This window comes from Acromyrmex echinatior, unplaced genomic scaffold (assembly GCF_024713525.1).
Source record: "Acromyrmex echinatior isolate Ae372 unplaced genomic scaffold, ASM2471352v2 Scaffold20, whole genome shotgun sequence".
Classification (NCBI taxonomy): Eukaryota; Metazoa; Arthropoda; class Insecta; order Hymenoptera; family Formicidae; genus Acromyrmex; species Acromyrmex echinatior.
In genome coordinates, this window is record NW_028259054.1 from 364,235 (window position 1) to 383,448 (window position 19,214).

The window sequence follows — 19,214 nt, forward strand, 5'->3', positions numbered from 1 at the left end:
TGTATATGTACGAGGGCAAGTCAATAAGTTTTTAGAAAAGCATAGTAAAACACATTTATTTTGATCGATTCATTTTTATTTCTCAACATAGTCTCCTTTCAACTCGATATACCTAATTCAACGATTCTCCAACTTTTTCAATCCGAATAATATGATTTGTCCAACTCTTCAAAATAACATCTCTGTTTTGGCGATGAGCTGCTCTCTAGTGGTGAATCTCTTTCCTCCGAACCATTTCTTTAAGATTGAAAACAGAAAATAGTCAGGGGGCTAAATCTGGCGAATATGCTGGATGGGGAAGCAATAGCGGAATTCGTTAAATTTGGCTATCGGTGCCGGGCACGTATGAATCTGAGCATTGTCTTGATGGAAGAGCATTTTCTTCTTCGCCAAATGAGGATGTTTTTTCTTTAAAATGTTGTTGAAACGATCTAATAAGGCTGTGTAGTAATCGCCGTTGATCGTTTGCTTTGACAGAAGGTAATCGATATGAATTATATCGCATGCATCCCAAAAAACTGTAGCCATCACCTTTCCGGCCGACTTCATGGTCTTTGCCTTCTTCGGAGCTGGTTCACTCGATGAAGTTCATTGTTTTGACTGTTCCTTCGTCTCGGGTATGAAATAATGGATCCATGTTTCGTCCACAGTAATGAATCGAAGAAATTCATCTGAATTACGTTGAAACATCTCCAAACATTGTTTTGAAATCGTCACGATTGCGCTTATGATCCACAGTGAGCAAACGCGGCATCCATTTTGCCGATAGCTTTTTCATACCCAATTATTCGTGCAAAATTGAAATCATTGTGCCATACCTGTGATATACCTGTGGCCTCAACAAGCTCGCGCACTTTCACTTGTCGATCAGTCAAAACAATATTGTAGACTTTATCGATGATTTCTGGCGTAGCCTCAATTGGACGTCCCGAACGAGATGCACATGTACGACCACGTTTAAATTCATTCACCCAATTGTATACAGTCGCAAACACTGGAGCAGATGTGTTATGAACATTATCCAATTCGGCTTTGATTTCTTTCAGCGTTAAACCTTTCATATGTATTTGATCACTGCATGAAAGTCGTTTTTTTCATTTTGCAAAAAATACAAAGATTGTTCGTTTTAATTGTCTACAGAAATGAAACCACGCAATGAATTCCGCTCAAATTCCAATACAATATCCAATTGAAAGATGCTTGTCAAAAAGTAATGTGACATGACACTGCGAGTGCCTTCTGACAGATTTTCTAAGAACTTATTGATTTGTCCTCGTAATTATTGCATTTAAGTAAATGTTTGAGTAAAGAAAGCTCTACTCCCTCCATATACTGTATTTACATATTTATAGCAACTTTCTTTAGCACTGATATAAACTGATATATATATTTCTTAAACTGTTTCAATTAATGATTTTTTTTAATAAACTATATAGCGATGGTTAAAATCTTTTGATTGTTGCTCTTAAACATATATTGTTAAAATAATTAGTGCTACAATTTATATCTCTAAAACAGGTTATATTATAACTATATGTACTTTTATAATATTTTACTTTTATAATATTTTTAAGATCCTAAAAGATCTTGTCGGAACAGTTAAACTCAATATGATTTTGTTAATAGACAGGGTGATTCATTTTACATCTGATAGAAAATCTCAAAAACTTTAAGACAAAAGTTGCTCAGATATTAGGAGGAAAGAAAAAGATGATCTTGAATGATCTTGAGAAAATGTTCTTAAGTCAAATCAGCGTTATCTAAAATTTTTTTAATGGAATTATATATACAGGGTTTCCAAAAAAAAATCAGGAATATCTCCTGAATATCTCGGAAAATATAAATTTTACAGAAAAGTGTTTCAGACAAAAGTTGTAAGGTTTAAAAAGATCTATTTACTGATCTTATCAGTTTGACCTTGAGTGGCGTCGCCAAGATCAGGTCAAGATTACATCGATATTTTTAAACGGAACATCCTACTTTTGATTCCAGAATCTAAGCTGGTGTCTCTCCAAAACACTATTAGAAAATATTTTTTCATTAAATATTTTTTGAGTTATGATACCGCCGGCATTAGCGTTACGCAAAGTGTACGACTGATGACTAAAACTTCTTGTTCACGATTATGTCCTAGATAATATTCGTTAAGAGATAAAAAAATTGTACATTTTGCAATATACAACTATATAATTTTTTAAATAAGCAACTATGTGTTTTCTTTACACCAATTGATTTATCTCATTATTCTCTGCATGAAAGTATTAAAGTACAAGATTATCAAAAAATGAAATTTACGAGATATTTAATATTTACTAAATATGTACTAAAATATAATAAAAAATAGTTCGAAAACTATTGATTTTTCGATATCTTTACCTTAATATTTTTATTTGCAGAATAATTAAAGGAATTGTATTATATTATGTAAATAAAACCTACAATTTTATTTAAATATTATAATTTTTGATAACCTTAAGTTGATGACCTTAAGAACATTTTCTCAAAATCAATTAACTAAGATCACCATCTTTTTTCCCTCTAGTAACTAAGCAACTTTTGTCTCAAACATTTTTGTCTTAAGGATATTGAGATATTTTATTAGATGGATTAAAATGGACTAGTCTATGTAAAGGTCAAAGTCATAGGCTTCTTATTGTATACTAAATTATTATTGTATTAGGTGTTGGAATTAATTCGTAGCGTTTTTAATGAAAGAATGTTATTTATTTCACATGAGCATTAAAAAATACATTAATGAAAATACTTCCCATCACTTGTAAAACGCTACGAATTAATTCCAACACCTAATAATTATAATTTTTATTTTCTTTTTTAGGAAAAAAATTTCTTCCATAAAGTTTCAACAAAATTATCAAAACCAAATATATTTATTTTAAATAATCGATGGGATGCTTCTGCCTCTGAACCAGAATATTTTGATCAGGTATGTATTTATGAAACACCATTTGAAAATTAAATGTCTTATGAACAATTGCAATATACTTTATACAGAATTTATTGGTATTCATAATAAAGCTTTTAAATAAGTTAATTAGTTCTAATGTCTTAAATATTAATTACTCTTTATTATACATGATTTTGAATTTTTTATAAAATTTATTAATTGATTTATTTTTAATAAATAAGATGTTTTACATTTTAAACAACTTAAATTGTTCTTAAACAATAAAGGAAGAGTCTCCATAAGGACAGTTTTTGGCCCTATTTCAGTTTCATTTTAAATTATCGGAAACGCTTTATTATTTAGAACAGTGCTCGCAAAGATTTGCACATTTCGGGCCGATTCCGGCGAGCGACCCCCACTATCTAAATAGTGCTAAATTTTTTAAAATATTTTGTCATAATAATTCTTGCTTACCAAAAACTATTCAATAATTGTAAATTATAAATTTATATCAAGTTTTAAATTTACGTTTAAAAAAGAATATTAAACAATTACAAAGACGATGTTATATATATAATACGTTAAAGAGAATGTTAACAATTAATCATTAATCAAGAATTTAAAATGATAAAATTATATAAAATTTGAATATCACGTTTCCCTAACTTAAAAGTAAACTAAAAAATAAATAAAAAGGGATCAAAGGAATAGGCGCTATTCAGAGTGCGCAACAGATAATAGCATTAATTTAAAAACAGATACAGAATTGTTAAACCAAGTATACTTTAATTATTTTAACTCTTAGTTTGTTTTTATTATTGACATCAAATTTGACTTTTAAATGATCGGCGAATTTTCACAATTTCTGTTCATTTCACTGCTTGACGATGTATGGTCAATACGTCTTTCCGTACTGTACATTTTATTTATCATCTTTATTATTTTATGATTTGACTTAAAAAATTTTTAATTGTAGACTTCCTTGTTATCAAGAACTAGCTTTGGACTAGCAGTTTATTTTATATGCTTGCTATTATACGATATATAATTTTGATTCTTTTTTTCGATTCTTCTTTTTGTGGAATAGGTCTATTGATTATTGACTATTGACTATTGCATTTTTTTAAATGTGGAAACCATAATTGCTATAATTGCGCAGTGTTTAAAAATTAAAATTATTTTTCATACTATGTTACAACAATTCAAACGGCATATACATACTATGTTACAGTAATTTAAACGGCCTGTTTAAATTATTGTAACATAGTATGTATACATAAATATAAGGAATCTATTAATTTATTGTTTTTTTATGCTTTATTATTGAATAAATCAGTGCTCGAAATTAATTGCCTATTTCGGGCAGATTCCTGAGGCGACCTCCATTACCACTCGAGTTATAAAAAATTTAAATATTAAAATAAAAATCATGTAGGAAAGAAAATATTTTAATGATATTTGCCGGAAGATATGCTCCCAGCATACTTTTTTGTATCGCGACGCTCCTGAGGCACAGCGTCACGTGGGCTCGGCCGCCGAGTCTCGAGTGATAGTAGAGATCGCCTCAGGAATCTGCTCGAAATGGGCAACTAATTCCGAGCACTAGAATAAATTATTGAAATCAGGTGATTTTAAACGGACGATTTGATACCTGTTACCTTAGATTTGTTTGCGTTGCATGCTCCAATATGCTTCTACTTTCTCCAACTGTAGCTCTTACTCACTCAAACGCGCTCGTTAGAATGAGTAGGAGCTATAATAGGAACATGTTGAAGCATGTTGGAGTATGCTAACAAACCTGTTGTAACTAGTTAACTCTATTTTTACCATCGACGCTTTTAATCTTTTTGACGTATTTTAAACATGCGTGTTATGTGAGAAGCTTCTTTTCCTGTACTTGTTAGCATTACCCAGGATCAATGACATAGACGTGATGTCTCACAAGGAACTTTTTTCAAGTGTCAATCACCGATTTTTCTCATTTTTTGATTTTTCTCAGATTTCGATTCAAAAAGTGATTTTTTCATGCCAAAAATAACTACTCAATATTAATCGTAGCGTTTATACCTGGTGTCTCAATTTTAATATTAAATTAAAATTCTTTGAAAATAATGCGTTTCTATTAAAAATGTTTCTATTAAAAATAAAAGTTGTTTGGTTTTCGAAAAAAAATGTAGAATAGATTTATTTGACCTTGAGAGCCTCTGCGGAGGTGATTTCATAGTCAATTAAACTTTTTTAGTGAAATTATATTATTTTTAGATGCAAATCGATTCTTTTTATCATTCTACTTACAAGAATGTTAGTTCAAAATGATTAAATGTTACATAAAAAAAATAAATACTTTTATAAATTATTTCATATTTTATGTAAGATATTTTTTATTTTACTTTTATGTGATACTTTATATAAATAAAGTCATTGCTTATGAGCATGTGCTAAAAAGCACTGTGCTAAAAAATAAAAATTTCTTCGGCCTTTTTAATTTTTTTATCTTAATTTTTATTTTCTTTACTTATAGATAATAAAAATTAAATAGAATTAAGTGAAATTATTGTAATTTCTAATGTAATTGTTGCATATGTAAATATTTTATATCACAAAGTAATTGATACACAATAATAGCTTGTATCAACTGCATCGATTAAATGCTAATATATTGCAAGGAAATACTTCGCAGTTACTTGAATCAAAAGTTAAACAAAATTGAACAAACGTTTCAAAAGTCTCGGGTTTATGATTTGGCCATCCGGTTTTGTACCATGAATAGAGAATTAAATGTTTGACTTGAAGAGAACCAACTTGATTAAATATGGTACCCATTAATTTGAGTATATATTATTTCGATTAAAAATGTCAAAATGTAAATCAATTACGATCCAGTCTTCATTTCGATGGACGTAATTTTTTAACGGTTGAAAAAAATATACGTCAACAAATGGTTGATAATTACCAGTATATTTAGGAGGTATTTTATATATTACTACTTTGTCTTCTGGAGTACCTTCTTATATACACGCTATATTGTAATATAACTAAGAATCAACAATTAAAGCAGCTTTATTTCCAGTTGTAACATTAGCGTAAAAACTGGAAATAAAACTGCTTTAATTGTTGATTTAAGCAAAAACGCATTATTTTCGAAGAATTTTAATTCATTATTAAAACTAAGACACCGTGTATAAGCGCTACGGTTAATATTGAGCAATTATTTTTTACATGAAAAATCACTTTTTAATATCACTTCTTAAATCTAAAAAATGAGAAAAATCAGCGAGTGATGCTTGAAAAAGGTTCCTTGTCAGAATTTGAAATGTGCAGCAACGCCTACTGTCTCGAGTCATGGCCGATCATAATGATCGAGTCACCGTTCGCACGCGTGACGCCATGCACTGCACACTTCAGGTTGGGATCAAAAACCCGACACGTCCACGTCATTGACTAGATAATGCTTAATACGGGAAAAGAAGCTTCCCAAATAACATGTATGTTTAAAATACGTCGAAAAGATTAGGAATGTTAGTGATAAAAGTGGGGCTGACTAGTTACAGATATCAAATACGTCCGTTTAAGCTAAAATTATCTAATTCCGATAATTCGTACAGTTTAAAACGTTTTCGATAATTTAAAGTGAAATTGAAATAGGACCGAAAACTGGCCTTATGGAGATTCCTCCTTTATTATTTTTCTGTAATAATATTTCCACAAACCAAATTTTTACTTTTTAACTAATAGGATATATAAATTATGTGCCAGAAACATCAAATATAACATACATTAGTAAATTATGTGCCAGAAACATCAAATATAATATACATTAGTAAATTATGTGCTAGAAACATCAAATATACATTAATAAATTTAAAGGTAAAACTGCAAAAAAAAGGGAACACCCGCCGACAATCTCGATCTTGATGTATGTTGTTATCACCCTGAATAACCTCCAACAAGTTTTAATCATCATTCGTTATTCGTTAAAAAGTTATTAAAGGTTGAAAAAAATAACGTTTTATTTCTGCTGTATATAATATTAGAAACTATCCTACACCCTTCCTTGCTTACGTAATGACTTTTCACATAAAGCAACTCTCCCCCCCCCTGCTTGGGGGGAGGGGCACTTCCACATGAAGCAACTTTCAAAGTCTTATTAGAGATCACTCAGGATCACGATTTCGAAAGTTGCTTCGCGTAGAAGTCGTGCGCCTCCAAGAGGAGGAGATGGGGTCGTTTCGCGTTAAAAAAAACCTAATCCAACCCATTTTTTTGGTGCGAGGTGGTATTCATTTCGCGTGGAAGGTTGTAAATCCATGTCGTTTTGCATTAAAAAAACCTAACTCTAACCCAACCCATTTTTTGATGCGAGGTGACCCTTATTTCGCGTGGAAGGTTGTACTTAGTAGAACTTAATAGAACTTTGCTTTTGAATAGTACAATTTTCCACGCGAAAGTAAAAAATGAGTTGGGTTAGAATTAGGTTTTTTAACGCAAAATGATATGGATTTACAATCTTCCACGCGAAATGAGGGATACCTTACACCAAAAAACGGGTTGGATTAGGGTTAGGTTTTTTTAACGCGAAACGACTTTCACTCTACTAGATCCACACATACACTTTTCAATAAAGTGATATTCTATATAGGTTTACAGTTTTCGTTATAGCAGAAATGAGATATTATTTTTTAAACTTTTTTTGTTAATTACCTTTTAACGGATAGCGAGCGATGGCTAAACTTCTTGGAGGTTACTCAGGATGATGATCTTAACAACATATGTCAAGGTCAAGGTCGTCGGCGAGTGCTCCCCTTTTGTGCAGTTTTACCAATTTAAATTATTATTTCAAAATGCTAACTAACAGGTATTGATGTATTTATGAAACACAAACAAAACTTTGAAGAAAATAAATGATGAATATAACAATATATTCCCTGATTTAAAAAATGATACAAAAGTTGAATTTTCCTAAATAAGGAAGAACTATTTTTTATCATGGTAGAACGTTATTCAAATAATATTGAAAAAAAAATATTCTTGCCTTAAACTTTATCATTTTCACGATTCTTAAAAAGCAATTTTCATTAGTTATGACAATTATGATGGTTTTCTAAAATCATTAATTCTTCGATTTCTTATGAAATTAAGTTAACTCACTTTTGATGTCTGTATCGCTATAACTTATTCATGATAATAATTTAAAAATTACGTTTGTTGAATTATGTCACTTTTGAATTAAGGACGTGACATATTGAATGTTCCAAATGTTGATACGTAAATAAAATGTATATTAAACACATGCGTACGCGCGCGCGCGAAAAACGCCATTCGATCAAGGTGATTCTTCGTGTTTAATAATATTGTTGTGCTCCTAAAGTTGCTTTCCTGTACATTAGCGTTTCAACTGTCCTGTAGGGAAATTGATAGAAAAAAGAAATGAAGATCGATCCTAAGCGATGTTTGTTTTGGTTGCTATTCTTAATAGAAAGGCTTAACAGATTTTGTGTATTACATAAAGTTTCTTTTAAGTTCAATCAGCGTCTTCATTATTTCGCGCGCGTATAGAAGATGTGAAAACGTATACACATATAACTAACAGGAGTGCAACGATTCGGACATCACGACCGTGATATCCAGTAAATGAGAATGGATTGAAATGGATTGAAATGGTTTCAAATGGATTCAAATTTTCAGAAATACGCATTCGCGAACGTTAAAATGAATCCTTTTTAATCCGAATCATTTTTATTTATTTATAGGAATTGCGTGAAGTACATTTCTATGCTTAGATCTAAAAATAATGTCAGCTTTTCTCGTGAATCAACTTCTCAATTCAAAATTCTGAATAGGAAATATAGTCTTTCAGTCCAATTAAATCCAGTTAAAGCAAATTGAATTTAATTGATTTTAATTGAATAAAAATTTTTGTTTTATTTACAATATCCAGGATCCCAAATAAACAAAAATTTTCTACTGGACGTATGCTCGCAAAAGATGCTTCGTTCAAAAGATATTTACTTCTGAAGTTATACAGAACTGTAGGAATGAATAATTAAAATATTTCTTATTTTATTTTGAAGCTTGAAGGTCATTGATAGGTAATAAATACAATCTAGGGCAAGTAAGAGTCTAACATATACATAAATTTATATTCAACAACCAAAAAATTACAAATTTATTATAGACAGATATTATATACTAATCAATTACAACATGTTTCAATCTTAAGATTAGGCCCTCTTCAGATAAATGTAATTATATTACTACATTAAATAAACGCAATAATGATACTACATTAAACTATTGGTAGTTATGGAATTAGATGTATACATATATCGAAAGATTGAATGAAAGTTGAACACAGAAAACGAAATTGCTCGCTAAAATATTTGAAAGATCAGTTAAAAAAAGAATTTCATTATGTTCTGATACAAATGTAAATTAAATTAGTTATATTTAATTATTATTATGAAGCAACCAAATATCACGTCATCTCGAATACTCACCAATCAATACTCATCCCAAAGAATTATTATACTTTGTTGGTACGATGCTCGTCAGAATACATTAGTCAGTATGATTATAAATAATTATATATAACCGTAGTCCAAAAATGACACTCACACAGCCATATTCCATATAAAAATAAAATTTCTAATAAATAAAAAATAAATAGATAAATAAATTGTATGAAAAGATGTAAAATCAGTCACGAAATAAAATTAAATGTGTAACTGTTACGATGGTTCCACACTGACTAAACGAAAAATAATCGATTCAATGTATTGGCAATGGAAAGTCAGACCTTGTTTACAATCGGAATATATGCTTTATGTAAGTCCTCAGTATCAGTTTGAAGATTAAGACTGTTTTTTTGTTTTTTAATATGTAGCTTCTTCGAAATTAACCGTTTATTATAACGTGGTTCTTCATCAAGGATTTCAACATTACTCTAATCAAAATCAGTTCTAGTATATGTTCAGTTATAACGGGAAGATCCATGTTTCAACGTATATGATTTCGGTGTTCCGAGATTCGAGTTTTTAACTATTTTCCCGTCTGTCCTACAAGATGCTTCACAATTATTGCACTTAATCTTATAATATAAACTACATTATTTTTCGATAAATGAGGACGAGGATCCTTATGTACATACTTTAATATATTTTTGTAGTTTATTCGAACTGAAAAAAGATACCTTGATATTGTTTCTATTAAACTTATTAAATTTGTCTGTCAAGAATGGAATAAAAGGTACCGTAAACCATGATGGAACAGTCGATGGATTCTCGTTCTCTCGGTCAACAAACTGCACTTTTAACTTTGATGCTTATTATTAGGTATATAACTTTGCTTATACCTTTTTCGTATAGATGGTTTTAGCGATAAGTGATGATCGAAATAAATAGATCATAGACGTCATACAATAAACTTGGTCAACTGTCAACATAACCCCATAGAAACATTAGTCGATTTGTGTCTGCATTATAAAGTTATTCTCGATTGAAAATGTCAGTTTACGAGCCAAATTCTTGTCATTTGCGGGAGGTTTTAATTTTTTGCTTCAATATGAAGAAATCTGCGGCTGAAGCTCATCGAATACTCTCAAATATTTATGGTGAAGCCGCTATTAGTGAAAGAACGTGTCATAAGTAGTTTCAACGCTTCAAGAACGGTGATTTTCACATCGAAGACCAGCATAGCGGTAGAAGAGAGAAGGTTTTCGAAGATGCAGAATTGAAGGCATTACTCAATCAAGACTCTTGTCAAAATAAAAAAGAATTGGCACGATCATTAGGAGTGACTCAACCAGCCATTTCAAAACGTCTTAAAGCCATGGGAATGATTCAGAAGCAAGGAAATTGGGTGCCATACGAGTTGAAGAGAGATATTGAACGGCGTTTGTTTGCTTGTGAACAGCTGCTTGAAAGGCAAAGACGGAAGGGCTTTCTGTATCGCATTGTGACTGGGGACGAAAAATGGGTTCATTACGATAATCCCAAGCGCAGAAAATCATGGGAAGTTCCCGGCCATGCTTCCACGTCGACGGCCAAACCGAATATTCACGACTCCAAGATCATGCTCTATGTATTTGGTGGGACCAGCTCGGTGTACTATATTATGAGCTGTTAAAACCGACTGAAACAATCACAGGCGATCAGTATCGAACGCAATTGATGCGTTTGAGCCGAGCATTGAAAGACAAATAGCCGCAATACAACGAGAGACACAATAAAGTGATTTTGCATGCTCGACCCCATGTTGCGAAAGTGGTCAAGACATACTTGGAAACGTTGAAATGGGAAGTCCTACCACCCGCCGTATTCTCCACACGTTGCTCCCTCTGACTTGTTTCGATCAATGGCACACGACCTGACTGACTAGCACTTCCGGTCTTATGAAGAAGTAAAAAATTGGATCAATTCGTGGATCGCCTCAAAAGATGACCAGTTTTTTTGAGGGATTCGTATGCTGCCCGAAAGATGGGAGAAAGTAGTGGCCAGCGATGGATAATACTTTGAATCATAAATGTATAACCAGTTTTTTACAATAAAGCCTTGAATTTCGGAAAAAAACGGTATAAGCAAAATTATACGCCTTAATTGTATCAAAAAGTAAGTTTTAGTGGATAGTCATTGTTCAATAAAATGTCAATTATTAGTGTTTACAAATTTTTCTCATGGAATTCTAAATCTGACAGTAGAGTAGCTCTATTCACTAAACTAAAAATTACACCTCTCTTTTGAGAAAATGAATGGTTGGAGAAAAAATTCAAAAATCTACTCGAAAAACTCGATTTGTGATATCAATCAAAAATTACGAAATTGTTTTTAATTATTATTTGGACGTTTATAAAATTTATTTATAATGAATTTTTTCCAACCTCCATGATGAGTTGGAGACGTGAGTGAAACAAATTAAAGCATTCTAAGAAAGTGAGAATCTCAGATGATGGAACTGCACATAAGTCATCGACATTTGGAAATAAAAAAGAACATGATCATTAAATAAATTCGAAGGTATTCTTTCCAATCTTTGCATTATCAAATCAGCAATGATAGGTGACAAAGGAGACCCTATGAGTATGCCAAAATTCTGTTCATAAATAATATTTTCAAATACAAAATATGTAGAATTTAAAATTAAGCGAACTACAGTCAAAAACTCTGTTTTGATAAATTACATTTTTCTGATATAAAATTCCAGTTGTCATTAATGTATTCCAAGGCTATGTCAATCGTAATGTTCGTAAAAAGTGATACCATGTCTATGAAATTAATTTGTTTCACTCACGTCTCCAACTCACCAGGAGGTTGGAGAAAATTCATTAAATTTTCTAGACGTCCAAATAATAATTAAAAACAATTTTGTAATTTCTAATTGATATCATAAACCGAGTTTTTCAGGTAGCTTTTTGAATTTTTTCTCCAACCATTCATTTTCTCAAAAGAGAGGTGTAATCTTTAGTTTAGTGGATAGAGCTATTCTACTGTCAGATTTAGAATTCCGAGAAACACGAGAAAAATTTGTAAACTCTAATAATTGACATTTTATTGAACAATGACTGTCCACTAAAACTCACTTTCTGATACAATTAATAAGCATCAAAGTTAAAAGTGCAGTATTTGTTGACCGAGATAACGAGGATCCATCGACTGTTCCATCATGGTTTACAGTACCTTTTATTCCGTTCTTGACAGACAAATTTAATAAGTTTAATAGAAACGATATCAAGGTATCTTTTTTCAGTTCGAATAAATTACAATACAAAAATACAAATACAAAAATATATTAAAGTACATAAGGATCCTCGTCCTCATTTATCGAAAAATAATATAGTTTATAAGATTAAGTACAATAATTGTGAGGCATCTGTAGGACAGACGGGGAAACAGTTAAAAACTCGAACACCGAAATCATATACAGTGAAACACGTCTTCCCGTTTCGTTATAACTGAGCGCATATAGTAGAACTAGAACATGATTTTGATTGGAGTAATGTTGAAATCCTTGATGAAGAACCATGTTATAATAAACGGTTAGTTTCGGAGAAGCTACATATTAAAAAACAAAAAAACAGTCTTAATCTTCAAATTGATACTGAGGACTTACATAAAGCGTATATTCCGATTGTAAACAAGGTCTGACTTTCCATTGCCAAGATCACATTCAATCTATTTTTCGTTTAATCAGTATGGAACCATCGTAACAGTTACACATTTAATTTTATTTCGTGACTGATTTTACATCTTTTCATACAATTTATTTATCTATTTATTTTTTATTTATTAGAAATTTTATTTTTATATGGAATATGGCTGTGTGAGTCTCATTTTTGGACTACGGTTATATATAATTATTTATAATCATATTGACTAATGTACTCTGACGAGCATCGTACCAACAAAGTATAATAATTCTTTGGGATGATTGGTGAGTATTCTTCGAGATGACGTGATATTTGGTTGCTTCATAATAATAATTAAATATAACTAATTTAATTTATATTTGTATCAGAACATAATGAAATTCTTTTTTTAACTGGTCTTTCAAATATTTTGGCGAGCAATTTCATTTTCTGTGTTCAACTTTCATTCAATCTCTCGATATATGTATACATCTAATTCCATGACTACCAATAGTGGTTTAATGTAGTAATATAAATTATTGCGTTTATTTTATGTAGTAATATAATTATATTTATCTGAAGAGGGCCTAATCTTAAGATCGAAACATGTTGTAATTGATTAGTATATAATATCTTCAAATTTGTAATTTTTTGGTTGTTGAATATAAATTTATGTATATGTTAGACTCTTACTTGCCCTAGATTATATTTATTATTTATTTATAAAGAGTCCTTTATTATTACTAATTTTAGTCTTGATAGGCTTTTGTTCGCAAAGCATGCAGTTGTAGTTCGTAATTCGTATTAGTTCATTGAATACTTTTGTCGAATAAACTTATAATCATACCTCGTACATATTCTAATAGTGAATATGCCGATATGGTATATTCATATGGGTTTTGTGACGAAAAATACTAACGCTATTCGACGTGAATACGTCGCGTGATTTCTTAACTGAAGATTACCGGATAAATCAGTATTCTCTTTATCATTTCAACAACTGAAAGAAACTGGGTCATTTAATATGGTTCCTTGGGCTGATGGAGTTTTTGCATCACTACAAAATGAGAGAAGAACAGCTATCATATTGCAACATTTCGATCAATTCAAGTACCTGACCAATAACAAGTACTCGAAGATCTGGTTCTACGTAGTGTTGCCAATTTGCTGATAGAAGAAATCTCAAAATTAGCCTTCAAAAATCTCTAGAAATCTCTAGTTTTTTATCGAAAAGCTCAAAAAGCTCCAGTTTGTCAATTTTATTGGGAAATTACTTACAAATAATAATGAAATTGTGATGAAAACTTTAGACTGCTTTCCGTTATTCACTACGAGTATTGAAAATTTATAATTCACGTTACGTATACTATAGATTTTCAGTACTGGTAATGAATGGCATAGTTTATGGCTCTAATAACATTTCCATTAAGAGATTGTATTCCGATATTCACTGTTAATAGATAATCTGAAGCTGTGTCACGTACATTATAACTTTTCAGTATTATCAGCAGTAAATATCAGCAATGAATAAAATAAATTTTTTATAATTTATCATAATTTTATAATGAAATATTATAATTTGATATTACTTAATATTATTTAAATTCTCCTCTACATATATTGAAAAACATATACATATAATGAACATGTAAAAACAATAGTTTTAAGTAATATTTTTGGCAAAATAATTTTAACATCTTTGATAAATTAGAAAAAAAATAACAGATACGATAAAATTATGAAATTAATGACATGAATTAAATATAAAACTCTATTTTAATGCAAATTTTACATTACATATTTTATGTTCTTAAATAAATTTTATGTTTTTAAATAATTAATACTGTATGTATATATGTATATATGTATATATATTATAGCATCTGATGTAGCTCCTCCGCTTCAAAAGCATCTAACTCTGGCATTAACTTTTTGTACGTTTTGTTATTATCGATGTTTTTTTAAAACATGTTCGGATAGAATGTAGTTATTAATGCAAAGATCGAGCCTTTTGAGTTCAAACCGAATATGTAATATATTATTCAATAACGGAAGTTTTATTTTGTTTCGCAACTTAGATTTAATCAAGTTCATCTGATTAAACACTCGCTCAATATCGGCATTAGAGTGAGGAAGACATAGAACTTTAAGAGCCAAATTAATTAAATTTTCGAAAGAATTTTCTCCACTAGCATCTCAATAATGTCTTATTTCAATCCAAAATTTTTCCATGTCTCGTGTTTCTTCCCATCTAATATGATGAATATTCTTCCACTCTAATTCGATTTGAGCGATCGTTATAAAGTCTTTTTTACCATAAAACGAAGTTATATCTGTAATTGGAACTTTGTTTGCTTTCAAGCATTCAGTCACAGAAAAAGCACTTGTGCACTCCACTGTCTTAATATTATCAGGTAAACGGTTTTAGTTCTTTCGTCAGAGCAATTACAAAAGAGACATATCTATTATAGATTTCAAATTTTTTTTCCTGACCAAAAATTCCGTTCTTTGTACAAGAAGACTCAAACGCGTAACCCAAGAAAGGCGAAGAATTCAAATATTTTCGATGTCTTGCTCGTAAATATTTATTCTTGCCGTTGGGAGTAGAATTTTATTAGCAATCATTAAAGCCTTTTAATATCCGAAAGAAGCTCCATTCGATCAGCCACTTGTGATTCAAAGTTCTTGTTTGTTTTTTGCATTATGCTTAAAATCGGATAAAGAAAATTAAATAAATGAAGTTTTTCTTGTCACAATACATGGCATATAACATTTCAGCTGTGTAACAATTATCATTGACTCGTGAAATTTCAGAGTGCGTTTTCAACTCTGTTCATTGATCTAAAATTCGTTTGATTGCAGGCTCGATTGATAACCATCGAGTCTCCACGACTCGCAAAATTTTCAAGTGATTTTGACCATCGTTTAACGTCTGATTATGATAGATTTATGCATATTTCAACTGTCTTATAGACAAATTAGCAAAGTTATAGATTTCTTTAATCAAAAATTCAATATTTCGATGCAGCGTATTTTCGGTTGCCTTCGAAGTGGTAAGTTGGAGTGAGTGACACATGCATTTAATTAATATTAGATGAGCTATGTCTTTCTTTAATGAGTAAACACCTGAATTCACTTCTATTATCGATGCATTATCGATGCCTCTTGCATTTTGATTAATTGCAACTTTGTATCAATCAATAACTTTTTTATTGCCTTTATAACAGATTCTGCTGTGCCATCTTCAATATGGATTAACTTGAAAAAGATATGATTTTTTTTATTCAGTGCTGTAATATCTAATAGCGATACACACAAGAATTTTGTCAATTATAATATCAGTAGATTCATCTATTAATAAACTATAATATTCATTGCCAATATCTTTGATTAACAGCTCATAGAAATGAGATCCTATCACATTATTGATTACGTTTATACATTTCATTTTATAAGTTTATAATGATAAAAAAAAGAATAAAAAGCGTATCAAAAAACTGAAAAGGATACAGGCAGTAGGAGTCCAGCGCAGAAGATGTCGCGTAAATAATGATCGATATTTACGTATATGCGGTGATGTAAAAAAGTTGAGCTTTCTTACGCTGTTCGTTAGTACATGTGTCGATGGATTGAAATGGTATCATCTGTTGTCTTTTGTTCGAAAATGGCTTCGATGCTGCAACATGCTTTAAAGTCTATCCGTATTTTATAAGATCTAGCCTACCGTTGAGCAACTTTGCAATATTTGCAGTATGCTTTTGATGAATTGGAAGTACATGAATTGAGTCATTCTTTGATCGTTTCCAATTTCTCCCACTCCTTTCGATACTTCTGAGTATATTGTGGAGGATCTAAAAAATTTAAATATTATATTATATATTAAAATTTACTATTAAGGTACTTACATACATATACAAGATCTATAATGCGCTAGTAAACTCACTTCAAAGTCACAAGACCGGTAGCAATAGCCAATCTGAAGCGTCAATAGTTTATATTATGCTTCTAATTGGCTGTCACGACCATTCTTGTGACTTTAATGCAGGATCTATAATAGGAATCACAGACGGTCGTGGAATCTTAAATATAAAAAGTATAAAAGAGATTAGATACATGTTTACCTTTATTCTCGCAATCAAATTAATCTAAATTATATTATTTAAAAAGTACATGCATTTCTTTGGAAATATCTTTATATTTGGAAATATATTTATCGACCATTACTTAAGTGGTATCACAAATTACAAGTACTTACTTTTGAATCAGCTATCAATCGATGAGTACGATCTATAAAGTTGTAGAAACTTCCACTATGGTCAAGACAATTACGAGAATGTATTTCGATATACGCTGCCAATACTGAAAATCTATACGTAACGTGCACTATAAATTTTCAGTAATGGCAGTGTACAATATATCGGGACATGGCCTAGGAACGCGAGTTTGAAATTCTCTAGAATTCTTCAAATATTTTTCAAAAATCTCCAAATCTAGCGACAAAATCACTAATTTTGGCAATACTGGTTCTGCGTTAGGAATTTTACTTATAGTCATATGGAAGACATTTTCAGCCGATGAACGTCATCTTCAATGTATCTAGCATTTATTACCGGCCGATATGCCACGCAGGAGAGCATTTTGCGATTGATTTTAAATCAAATTGTTTTTAAAAAACAGATAACTCCACAATTTTCACAAAACATTTTGTGAAAATGAGATGAGGTTATATTTACGAGGCAAGGTATTCTTAATCAAAGAAATAGTCATGTTTGGTCACATGAGAATCCTCAAGCAATTCATGAACATTTCCAATACGGTTTTCAATATAATGTATGATTAGAAATAATGGGCAATATTTTAATTGGATCCTATTTTCTACTAGCTCACTCGAATGCGAATGGATTTCTTGCATTTTTATACAATGATCTTTATGACCTTTTAGAAAACATTCCTTTGAATATGAATTTCTGGTTTCAATTGGATGGCTGTCCTGTTCACTGTGTCCTCGATAGTGGCTTAATTATTTTCTCAAAAGATAGATCGGTCGTGCTGGATCTGTGGCTTGGCCTCCGCGTTCATCGAATTTAATACCATTAAATTTTTTGCATGGGGTATTCTGAAGCAAAAAATGTATACAGTGTCTGTTAATGACCTTCAATCATTAAAACGAAGAATTGTGCAAGCGTGCGAACAAACGCACAATGTTAGTCAGCCACTCGTTCTCTTATCGATAGATGTTAATGTTTGTCTCCGGACTGGAGGACCATTTTGAATAAAACCTTTAATAATTAAATTTAACCATTGTAAAGCAATAAAGAGGATAGATCTTATTTCGATATTATTCATTCTTACAGTTCTGCATGTAACTTTAGAAATAAATATGTCTTGAACGAAGCATTTACGAGCATACATTTGGAACGTTTGTCTCGTTTAGCGTATCTGGAATGTTCTTTTGCAGTACAAGAGAAAATTACGTGTGCGCAATTCATCATAATGATTTCATAACGATTTTCTATCATTTTTTTTCGATTATCTAAATACTGGACATGATGGAGTAGTAATGGTTTACGAATTCGGATTTAGCAATCAAAATTTTATAAGAAATACCTCTAGTTAGATTATTATTATTGTATTTCTCACCAAAACTTTTTTTGCGATACTATGTTATTAGATTTGAAAAACCGCCTTGACCGAATATGGTATTTTTTGTATGTGTTTAATCTCATTATTTGTGTGTGTTGTGATTTTTACTTAATAATATAATATTAAACTTTTATTAAGAACGTAATATTAGATATTTTATATTTATACATATTTTTTCTATATACTGATATCTATGTATCTATATTACATCTATTATACTTTAAATGATTCATAATTTATGTCAGATTTAAGGATAAAATATTTATAATGTTATTGCAGTGTCGGTATTTTAATATAGATTTTACATATATTTACATTTCTCTGATTTTTAAAAACGTTTATATATTATACATAATAAAATCATGTTTAAAGTTCCATTATATTGCCAACCATTCTATAATAAATAAAGATATTTATTCAGAAATTAATTTTCATAATAAAATCATAATCTAAATGAATTTTGTAATATTTTTTATTCTTTAGCTGGTCAAAGAACAAAAAGAGGTAAGTTTATTTATATCATGGAAATTTTCATTTATTTACAAA

At 30.4% G+C, this 19,214-nt stretch overlaps 1 protein-coding gene and 2 long non-coding RNA genes across 10 annotated transcripts in view; all 3 read left to right on the plus strand.

Moving 5' to 3' along the window:
• Nucleotides 1–19,214, plus strand: part of LOC147906557 (uncharacterized) — a 270,166-nt gene that overhangs the window by 129,235 nt on the left and 121,717 nt on the right. The gene's annotated exons all lie outside the window — the stretch shown is intronic.
• Nucleotides 1–19,214, plus strand: part of Marf (Mitochondrial assembly regulatory factor) — a 203,599-nt gene that overhangs the window by 119,752 nt on the left and 64,633 nt on the right. For 7 of the 8 annotated variants that reach the window (XM_087416305.1, XM_087416299.1, XM_087416298.1 and 4 more), the window contains 2 exons: nt 2,837–2,944; nt 19,152–19,172. In XM_087416305.1, coding sequence (XP_087272431.1) covers nt 2,837–2,944; nt 19,152–19,172 — 129 coding nt within the window. The remainder of the gene's footprint in view (nt 1–2,836; nt 2,945–19,151; nt 19,173–19,214) is intronic. The other variant, XM_087416303.1, reaches the window with a different exon arrangement.
• LOC147906561 (uncharacterized) lies at nt 2,951–16,509 on the plus strand. The gene is made up of 2 exons (XR_015548329.1): nt 2,951–16,078; nt 16,253–16,509. It is a non-coding gene; the product is annotated as an uncharacterized LOC147906561 (long non-coding RNA).